This window comes from Syngnathus scovelli, chromosome 20, assembly GCF_024217435.2.
Source record: "Syngnathus scovelli strain Florida chromosome 20, RoL_Ssco_1.2, whole genome shotgun sequence".
Lineage (NCBI taxonomy): Eukaryota > Metazoa > Chordata > Actinopteri > Syngnathiformes > Syngnathidae > Syngnathus > Syngnathus scovelli.
In genome coordinates, this window is record NC_090866.1 from 4,939,173 (window position 1) to 4,949,185 (window position 10,013).

General features: G+C 45.8%; 2 protein-coding genes across 2 annotated transcripts; one reads left to right on the plus strand and one right to left on the minus strand.

The window, feature by feature from the left end:
* Nucleotides 1–207: 207 nt before the first annotated feature.
* On the plus strand, nucleotides 208–6,673 carry plg (plasminogen). The gene is made up of 19 exons (XM_049757863.1): nucleotides 208–366; nucleotides 708–846; nucleotides 1,076–1,182; nucleotides 2,753–2,867; nucleotides 3,000–3,139; nucleotides 3,507–3,627; nucleotides 3,709–3,827; nucleotides 3,892–4,054; nucleotides 4,150–4,274; nucleotides 4,348–4,507; nucleotides 4,596–4,786; nucleotides 4,850–4,998; nucleotides 5,094–5,187; nucleotides 5,266–5,380; nucleotides 5,467–5,541; nucleotides 5,615–5,755; nucleotides 5,845–5,951; nucleotides 6,201–6,346; nucleotides 6,436–6,673. Exons 1-19 carry the CDS (start codon nucleotides 315–317, stop codon nucleotides 6,595–6,597), a joined length of 2,421 nt encoding a protein of 806 aa, XP_049613820.1. The 5' UTR covers nucleotides 208–314; the 3' UTR covers nucleotides 6,598–6,673.
* A 3-nt stretch (nucleotides 6,674–6,676) lies between these two features.
* Nucleotides 6,677–9,945, minus strand: slc22a2 (solute carrier family 22 member 2). The gene is made up of 11 exons (XM_049757864.2): nucleotides 9,373–9,945; nucleotides 8,772–8,875; nucleotides 8,537–8,691; nucleotides 8,290–8,458; nucleotides 8,110–8,224; nucleotides 7,934–8,037; nucleotides 7,640–7,854; nucleotides 7,473–7,575; nucleotides 7,295–7,407; nucleotides 7,111–7,210; nucleotides 6,677–6,949 (listed from the first exon to the last, which is right to left on the minus strand). The coding sequence occupies exons 1-11, from the start codon at nucleotides 9,769–9,771 to the stop codon at nucleotides 6,853–6,855; spliced, it is 1,674 nt and encodes a 557-aa protein (XP_049613821.1). The 5' UTR covers nucleotides 9,772–9,945; the 3' UTR covers nucleotides 6,677–6,852.
* Between the last annotated feature and the right edge of the window lie 68 nt (nucleotides 9,946–10,013).

Below are 10,013 nucleotides of genomic sequence, written 5' to 3' on the forward strand. Positions count from 1 at the left end.
TAATGTCATTTTTTTACTTTAGTGATGGGAAGCAAAACCCCACCCAAAATTTTAAATGATTCAAAGGAACTATTTTACAGTACAAGGCCCTTTTCGTATGAAGCACAAAAGGTCACCCAGCGACCCCAGCTATAGATCCACACAGTGCTGCTGAGAGGTTTTTGACCCAGGGCTGCGTCCTTGTCAGTGGGCCAATGATTGACTAGCGTCCCATTTGACCGCTGCGGTTCTTTAAGCAGCGCTCAGTGAATGAGAAAAGAAGCTGAGAGCGCATCTTGCCGTTGGCTTGCTGGCATCAGGACCTCACTCACCACATGGAGACATCCAAAGCAGCCTTCCTGCTGGCAGTGCTTGTCTACACTGCTGGTAAGAACTCATGCAAAATAGACAAAATTAATAATCTATTTCAGTTATGTTTTTAAAGCTTATTTGAATATTAAAATTTAATTTGTTTTTACCCCAAATCTTGAGGGTTTTTTTTTTTCTTTAATTTTTCTTTCCTGTTTTAAGCTTAATTTAACTGCTTTTTAAAATAAATATTTTTTAACATGAAACATTTCCTTTAAAAATGGGATTTAGTTTTACACTTTTCTTTAAATTATACCACTTCTTAAAACAATAAAACGTGCTTTTAAAATATATTATTTCCCTATCCTTTTTTGGGGGGGTGGGGGTTCTTCATTGAATGCTGCATGTTTTGTTTGCAGTAAGCGGGAGCGATGTCGTTGGGGGCTACGCCAAAACCGGGGGTGCCTGGCTAATCTCAATCAACAAGCGACTGTATACTACCAACACGGTGGACGAGTGCGCCGCTAAATGTGATGCTGAGACCAGTTTCACTTGCAGGTGACACAAATTCACTATCACACACGTCCTAAAAAAATAAAAAAATAAAAAAATAAATAAATGAATAAATAAATAAATAATTTTTTTAAAAAAAAGGAATATTTTCAAAAAATTCTGGGAATTTTTTTATTCAAATTTGAGGAATTTTAGAGAATGTCCTCATACACATTCCAGGAATGTGGTCACACAATGTTGGAAATGTGTTCAAATTTCTTACATCTTCACGCAGGTCCTTCATGTATGTTGACAAGGATCAAGAGTGTTGGACAGCAGGGGCAAACTCCAAAACAGAGACAGTCCTGCGCAGAACCAGCGCAGCCTTATATGAAAAACAAGGCGAGTTTGCTTTTCAATATATCCATCCACCCACACATTACTAGCTTAATGCTAATGTACACCATCAAGTTTATTTATATAGATATACCGTATTGGCCCGAATATAAGACGAGTTTTTTTTTACATTGAAATCAGACTGAAAAGGTGGGGGTCGTCTTATATTCGGGGTCTAGACATTATACCCATTTTCACTTGTGCGCAGCGGTAAGTTAAAGGTTGCTGGTATCGACTGAGTATGTTGCTGTGATCGTATTGTCCGATCGCGGTTTGCTTCGTGTGCGCGCCGTTTGATTGACAGCTCCGGCGCGCTCATAATCGACTATGTTGTTGTGATCGTATGCGTCTTTGACACAAAGTGAGTATATATGTACATTTCATTGTTATTACTGTCCACTGTTGTGCCGTCAGTCCGATCGCGGTTTGCTTCATGTGCGCGCCGTTTGATTGACAGCTCCGGCGCGCTCCTTTGAGTTTGCCTCGCGTCATACGAGTGGCCGTTACGCAGCGGGACGGCGACTAATGGTCGCCAGCAAATGTATTTCGTTGTCTCAATCGATGACTTATGTTTGGTGTGTTGCCGAGTGTATTTCATTTATGGTTGTTTATTTTTATTTTTTGCCAATAATTCAGTAAAGCAATCAAAACTGAACCACGTCTTCCCTCCTGTGTTCTGACCGACACCCGGGGGCGAAAAGAGCATAACTATCCGAGCCAACCCCCTATACCAGGGGTGTCAAACTCATTTTTTTCACGGGCCGCATTGTAGCTATAAAGCTTCTTTCGGAGGGCCATTATGACTGTCAAACCAAATAAATGTATGAGCATCTCATATTATATACAGTAAAAGCTACAAAACAAACTGACAAATAACTCGTTTTCAAATCAGACGAGTAAAAACTGGTCAAATATTTTTTTCTAGTAATGACACACAAATTTGATGCACAATTTGTCTTCGCAGGACACATAAAATGATGTGGTGGGCCGTATCCGGCCCCCGGGCCTTGAGTTTGACATCTGTGCCCTATACAGTCCTCAGGCTCCCCAATAATAGCAGTAGCGGTTTGCATTATTTTATTGCAATGTTTTTCCTTATTCAGATTTGTTTCAAGACGACAGTTACAGTTAGACTTCACTTTAATGGTTAATGCAGTTATTGAAATGTTGTTTTATCACAGTAGATTGGTTTATTTACATTTCAAAAACCAGAAGCCATTCATGTACAAATGTGCACTTTAGTTTTAATATTTAAATGTTCAGATATTAAGATGTGATAGACAGTTTTTGCATGATTTGAATGAGGCAAAATAACATGCTTTTTCTCTCGAATATGTTGTTATAATCATTTGTTTCAGATGTAATTATTTTCTGTATAAAAATTAAATTTGGTGTTCAAAAAGTCTTTTTTCAAACTTGAGTCTTGAAAAAGAGGGGGTCGTCTTATAATCGGGGCCATCTTATATTCGGGCCAATACGGTAATACAGGCATATATTCTTTATCCTCTGCAAAAAAGTGTCACCTCAGACATTTTGGAGAGTAAACTTCTAAGAACCGCTGAATGTGGTCTTGCAGATTACCTACTGGAGTGTGTGAACGGAATCGGAAATGACTACAGAGGAACAAAGTCCAGAACAAAGTCCGGAAAGACATGTCAACGATGGGACGCTAAATTCCCGCACAGGCCCAAGTAAGTGGCGAGGTGACGTGATCACAAGACTAATCGTTTATATAAAAACTGGTGAAGCAATGTTCTATAGATTACAAATGAGCAATGAATAGTTACAATATTATGCATACATAACAATCCGTGATGCTGCAGTTTGACGCCTGAGACCAATCCCAAAGCAGATCTGGAGTCCAACTTCTGCAGAAACCCAGACAGAGACGCAGGGGGTCCCTGGTGTTACACCACTGACCCCGAAACCCGCTGGGAGCACTGCAACGTTGCAAGCTGTACAGGTAAGACCTCACCAAGTGTGAGCGTCATTGTGTTTTTTTTTCTAGAATTGGTTAATTAGAATGTAATTCATTTTATTCATAACGGGGTTAATTATGGGGTTATTTATGATGAGATATTTAATAATTGGTGAATTCATTTTAATGAATTACAAATAAAACAATTCAAAGTAAAAAATATTTAAATAAATGAATTTCAATGTGGTTAAATTTATTAAAATAAACCTATATCTAAATTTGGTTTATTATGATTAACCAAGGATTTCACCAATTAAAAATAATAGTTCACTCCTTTCAGACAAATCCACTATTTATCTTTTTTTTTTTTTTTTTTAATATAACTCATGACTGCTCCCTTGTGTCTCAACAGAGGACTGCATCCACTGCAATGGTGAGAACTACCGAGGTAAGGTCTCCATCACAGAGAGCGGTGTAGCCTGCCAGCGCTGGGACTCGCAGGAGCCTCACAATCACGGATACAACCCCAATGCGTGAGAAGCCCTCACCCGCAGCCTCTTTCAAAATCAACAAGTTCCTATGTCCATTTAACACCATTGCCGTGCCACCTCCAGGCTCCCGCAGAAGTATCTGGAAGAGAACTACTGCAGGAACCCAGACGGAGACCCCAAGCCATGGTGCTTCACGACCAACCTCAACAAGAGATGGGAATTCTGCTCCATCCCTCGCTGCAGTAAGTCATATGGGCGGGGGGTCACCTTCAAGAATGCTTTGAAGACCTCTTGTATCTTCGCCAGCATCGGAAGCCCCCACCATAGCCTCAGAGACCACCTGCGCTACGGGTGAGGGCAGTGCTTACCGGGGAACCATTGCAGTGACCGAGTCCGGCAAAACATGTCAGAGCTGGTCCAGCCAGACACCTCACAAGCACAACCGCTCACCTGAAAACTACCCCTGCAAGTGAGGCCTTTATTGAACACACCTGCTGTAGTACAGCTTCAATCCAAAAACTTCTTTTGGGATTTGGACTTTGATATTCTTTGCTTACCCCACAGAGGTCTGGACAACAACTTCTGCCGGAACCCCGATAACGAGAGGAAGCCGTGGTGCTACACCACCGACCCTGACACCCGCTGGGAGTACTGCAGGGTGCCCACTTGTGGGGATGGACCTGGACCAGGTTCTTGATGACAGATTGACTCTTGTGGGAAGGGGGTGTCTTCAATCATGCTCACGTTAACTTCCTGTTGCAGATGAGCCAGTCATTCCCACAGAGGATGATGACTGCTACGAGGACGATGGGTCTAGTTATCGTGGAGTGACCTCAGAGACTATCAGTGGGAAAAAATGTCAGTCTTGGTCCTCTATGAGTCCACACAGGCATGCCAAGACTCCACAGCAGTACCCTACAGCGTAAGACGCTCTCTCTCAAGTCTTACATCCAAAAACTTGCTATCGTGATCATTTCACAAGTCCTTGTTCCGACATTGTTGTCTAACAGGGACCTCAGGAGAAACCTGTGCAGGAACCCAGACGGAGACCAAGCTCCCTGGTGCTACACCACCGATCCCAGCGTACGCTGGGAATACTGCAACTTGCAGAAATGTTCCAGCAGTCCCGTTGAAGAAAGCACGCCCGCCATCGAACCCAGCACACCTGAAAAACCCTCCACCGAGGATACGAGCCCGAAAGGTAAAATCCTTCTTTGGGTTTGTTAACACATTCCGTTGTCACATCGACTTTTTTCTTCTCCAGACTGCAAGGTTGGGAATGGCGCCACCTATCGGGGTACAACTTCTATCACCATCATGGGTGTGACTTGCCAAGCTTGGAATGCTCAGACGCCACACCTACACAATAGTTTCACACCGGAAACTCACCCTCACGAGGGCCTGGATGGCAACGTGAGTTGAGCCTAATCTGGGTTCTCAAGCAAATGCGAGTCCTGTCATTGTGTTACACAATGTGGACCAAAGTATTGAGACACTGGTGTTTTTAGAGCTGCAGAAACCCGGACAATGACGCAAACGGACCCTGGTGCTACACAACAGACCGCAACAAGAAATGGGATTACTGTCAGATTGCTGACTGCGGTACGTGAACACTCGCAGACACGAGTCGCCGGCATGCTGGGACTTTTCATTCTTTAACAGTACCACCTTCCTTTGTAGCGGGTGTAACGTGCGGCACACCCGCCACCAAACCCAAGCGCTGCTACGGTCGCATCGTGGGTGGCTGCGTGGCTAAAGCGCATTCGTGGCCCTGGCAGATTAGCCTTCGTACCAAGTAAATCCTGGCAGATACTAGACGGCCATGCTTGGTCGGAAGTTGGCCATCTTAATTGCTAATTGAAATTTTCCAAATTATTTCAGTTCAGGAATCCACTTCTGCGGGGGAACTCTGATCCACCCTCAGTGGGTGCTAACGGCCGCTCACTGCCTGGAGAGGTCTGACATACTCGCAGTAGACATGTCACAAATCGCTAACTAGCTGGCTAACTGTGGCGTCTTCCTCTTGCAGGTCCAAGCGACCGTCGGCCTACATGGTTGTTCTGGGCTCACACAGGGAGCAAAACCTGGAGGCCTCTGCCCAGCAGAGGGGCCTGGAGAAGTTGGTGCTGGGACCCAACAATGCTGACATCGCACTGCTCAAACTAGAAAGGTGACAAGTCATGAGCCAGTCTTGCTGTAGTTCCTTTTGGAAATTTGTGATGAAAAGTATTTGTGATGTTTGTTGACGTTTTATTTCAGGCCTGCAGTCATTAATGACAAAGTGTTACCCGCTTGTTTGCCAGACAAGGATTACATTGTTCCTAGTGGAACCGAATGCTACGTCACCGGATGGGGAGAAACTCAAGGTACGCGCTTCAGATCACACAGTTGGTCAACCAGTTTTCTTGATTTTGATTGGGGTATTTTCTTGAATAAATTTTTTTGTATAGCTGTATTCAAGACGTTTTTTGTTTTCGTGACTACCATGGTTACTTCAGATCACACAGTTGGTCAACTAGTTTTCTTGATTTTGATTGGGGTATTTTCTTGAATAATTTTTTTTGTATAGCTATATTCAAGACATTTTTTGTTTTCGTGACTACCATGGTTACTAGGTACGGGCGGCGAGGGCATCCTAAAAGAAACGGGCTTCCCGGTCATCGAGAACAAGATCTGCAATCGTCCATCGTACCTCAACGGCCGAGTGAAAGATCACGAGATGTGCGCCGGGAACATCGACGGCGGCACCGACAGTTGCCAGGTAACCTTGAATCTCTTCGCCGTTGAAGTTCCTTTGAAAGTCAACACTTGCATTGTATCACATCCTCTTCCAAATTTCGACACTGGCAGGGCGACAGCGGGGGTCCTCTCGTGTGTAATGCACAAAACAAGTTCATCCTGCAGGGTGTCACTTCTTGGGGTTTGGGCTGTGCCAACGCCATGAAGCCCGGCGTTTACGCACGGGTTTCCAAATTTGTGGACTGGATCGATCGAACCATCAAAGCCAACTGAAGTGGACTGGGAAATAAGAGATTAAATCGTAAAGGGACGCAAAGTATGACTGGAATAAACACTGGGGATACACCAAGAGTTGTCTTTCTGATTTATTGCATGAAGCGGCTGTGGTCAAGCTAACTCAGAGGACCCTCATGATCGCAAACATTCACTTGTTTAGATACCACACACAGCATGCAGCAAGAGTTTTGTGATCAAAAATGAACAAAAGTAGTTTGGAGTATAAATAAATAAGGGAATCGGAAAAAGATTTCAGACACTTGCGGGTTCTTGGTTGGTGGAAATGTTGGTGTTGGTGTTGTGGAGTAGCTTGCTGGACAACTGCTGCTCCGCCGCTTTGTACTTCATCCTAAAAAGAGCAAATGACACATCAAGTTCACGACACAGTTAGCATTAGCAAGCTAGCATGGACTAGAAGCTTTGCCTGGGAATAAGTAACTTTAGCCAGTTAATTGAACTCGGAACTTCAGCCAGCAAACTTTAGCCAGAAACTCCAGTCCTGCGACTCACTTTTCTGGGTGTTCGACATCGTCAATGGTGTCGGGCAGCGGGACACCGCGGGTTTCCGGAAGCATCAAGACCAAACCGCCAGCCAGGAAAGCTAAGAAGCCTAAAATAAACATTCTGAAGGTTAGCCACTCCAACGAGCTATGACTAGCCAGCTCAAATCATCGTGATAGCGTGGTGAGCCAACCAAAGATGATGAGTGGCAGCTCCAGCCAGATGACGGCCAGCCGGTAGAGCAAGAACGGGGCCACGATCCCACCCACGTCGCACAGCGTGGAACACACAGACACGCCCAGATTCCTAAAGTCAGGGGATGCCGTTAGGACCTATTCAAACTTGACCTGGCGAGTAGAGAGTTTATTTACCTGACAAAAGTCGGGTAGAGTTCCGTGTTGACAAAAACGACCATCTCGAACGTCATGGTGATGCCCAGTCGGCCCACGCACGTGACCGCCGTCTTCAACCAACCTGCCGGCACGGAGTCAAGCATTAAGCCAACCTCCCTGGTGTAACAGAAGACGGCGTTACTCACCGTCCTGAAGGAAGACGGCGATGAAGCAGGCGGCTCCAGCCACAGCGTTGGCGGCGGCGAAAGGGAGGCGGCGGCCCACACGCTCGATAGTGAAGAGGATGAGGAAGGCAGCGGGGAATTCCATCAGTGCGGAGATCAGGAAGCTGATGTAGACGTTTCCTCCCATGATGCCCAGACGCATGATCAGACCCTGGTAGACCACGGCGCTGGTGAACCTGCGACAACATAACACAAAATTTGATGTGGGAGCCTTTTGTGAAATCCAAATGTATCTTAATCCTGGTAGGAACTGACCAGTTGTAGCTGAGAATGAAGGTGTGCTTCCTCATGTTGGGCGTTCGGACCAGGTCAATCAGGGAGGCGGTGGACAACGTGGCGGCGTTGTCGTCGGCCAGCGTCTACGGCGCCGACAAAGCAGAAGGAGATCAAAGCTGGTTTTGGACTTCGGGAGGAGGTCACTGAAGGCAGACCTCAATGTTTTTGCTCAGTGTCCTTTTGTTCTCCTTGGCCATTGCCTCAGTGACTGTCACGGCTTGGGAGTTCTTGTTTTGTGATAGAAGCCATCTTGGAGACTCCGGGATGAACCTGACAGTACACACAACGATCTGCATTAAGATCCTACCTTCTGAGTAACATTTTTTGCGCCTTACCAGTAGTAGAAGATGTAGAGGAAGTAAGGAATGGTGATGACGACCTGCAGCCAGCGCCAGTCGGAGATGTAGTAGGCCAGTAGGGGGAGCACCACCAGGCCCACACTGAAGAACATCTGGTACAAAATGCCCACTGTGCGCCGCGACTCCACGCCCACAATCTCTGTGACTGAAAGGAAATAGCGCTGGATTGCGATCCTATCGATATTGACGTGCCAAACTATACACACGATCTTGGTCTACCCACTCAGCACGTAACCTGCCATCCATCCACCCTTCACGCCAAACCCAAAGAGCACCCTGAAGATCAGCATGGACACGTAGTTGGGCGCCAAGGCCACCAGAATGCCCGCCATGCCGTTAAACACGTTGGAAATCACAAAGCTCAATTTCCTACCGAACCTGCGAGGAGAAAATAAACAATGGTGAGTCACCGGGAAGCCAAGCAGGTGGGCAGGGGTTAACATCAGACGCTGGCTCACCTGTCGGCCAGGTAACCGATGGCGATGCTTCCCAGCAGGAAGCCGAAGTTGAGCATGGCCTGGAACATGTCCATCAGCCAGGCGTCGGAACACACCAGGTCAAACTGCAGACAGATATTTTTTTTCAGAATGTCAATGAGTAAAATACCGTATTGGCCCGAATATAAGAGTGTTTTTTGCATTGAAATAAGACTGGAAAAAAATAAAAATAGCGGTAGCACGAAGAAGAAAAACAAAAAATAGCGGTAATAAAGAAAAGAGAAGAAAATAAGAGAAGAGATAACAGAAAATGGAAAAGCCAGATGCCATTCATTTACCAATGTGATTGCACTTTAGTATTTAAGTGTTCAGATATTAAGATGTGATAGTTTTTGCATGATTTGAATGAGGCAAAATAACATGCTTTTTCGCTCAAATATATTGTTATAATCATTTGTTTCAGATGTACAGTAATTATTTTCTGTATAAAAATTAAATTTGGTGTTCAAAAAGTCTTTTTTCAAACTTGAGTCTTGAAAAAGATGGGGGTCGTCTTATAATCAGGGTCGACTTATATTCGGGCCAATACGGTATTTGCATTTTTCCTCCAGAGCGGGTCTACCTCAGTGACGAAGGACCGCCTCCCCTCGTAGTCGTATTCCCACCCGCTGGAGCAGAGCTTGGTGGGCATCCCACTCAGGTCAACTTGGGTGGTCTCGCAGGTGAGCGTGGCGTTCCAGTCCACATCGTACTGCTCACAGCTGCTGTACTGCGGCTCGCCCGACGCGTTGACTAGAGGCGCCGTCATTCGCCGACCCTCAGCCGGGCTGCGGCCGCACGACTGCCTCCACTGCTCCACTGCACCGTCCCGGCACCAGTGGTTGGGCGTGAAACCCTGGAAGACGATGCCCACATAGACGCCAGCCCAAGGAACGGACACTAGACAAAGCAGGGCGAAGATGCGCTTCTGGCAGCGGCCAAACTTGCCGACTTCCTCCAAGATGTCGTCGAATGAAGTCATTGTGGCGCAAAGTGGCGAGCGGTCGGGTCCGCTGGGTTTTTAAGTGGACAGTTCTGAGCAAAGTTCAGCCGGCTGAGCGGCGAAGCGTTAAAGCATGTTTACAGACACGCTTTAGGGTGTCACATGAGGTCAATAGTTTACGTTACTTATGTACACAGATACCGGTTGGTAAAAAGATGGCCATTTATATGAGGTGAGGCGTTTCGTAATTTTGTAATTTCTTTTGTCAAATGAGACATGAT

Bases quoted from the DNA above. Each gene is read 5' to 3' on its own strand.
- plg (XM_049757863.1), top strand. From the start codon at position 315: ATGGAGACATCCAAAGCAGCCTTCCTGCTGGCAGTGCTTGTCTACACT. The intron at 1,183-2,752 runs GCGAGTTTGCTT...GTGGTCTTGCAG, and splicing joins AGCCTTATATGAAAAACAAG to ATTACCTACTGGAGTGTGTG. The intron at 5,188-5,265 runs GTACGTGAACAC...CTTCCTTTGTAG, and splicing joins CTGTCAGATTGCTGACTGCG to CGGGTGTAACGTGCGGCACA.
- slc22a2 (XM_049757864.2), bottom strand. From the start codon at position 9,771: ATGACTTCATTCGACGACATCTTGGAGGAAGTCGGCAAGTTTGGCCGC. The intron at 8,225-8,289 runs GTAAGGCGCAAA...GTGTACTGTCAG, and splicing joins CTCTACATCTTCTACTACTG to GTTCATCCCGGAGTCTCCAA. The intron at 7,211-7,294 runs GTTGGCTCACCA...TGTTTATTTTAG, and splicing joins GCTGCCACTCATCATCTTTG to GCTTCTTAGCTTTCCTGGCT.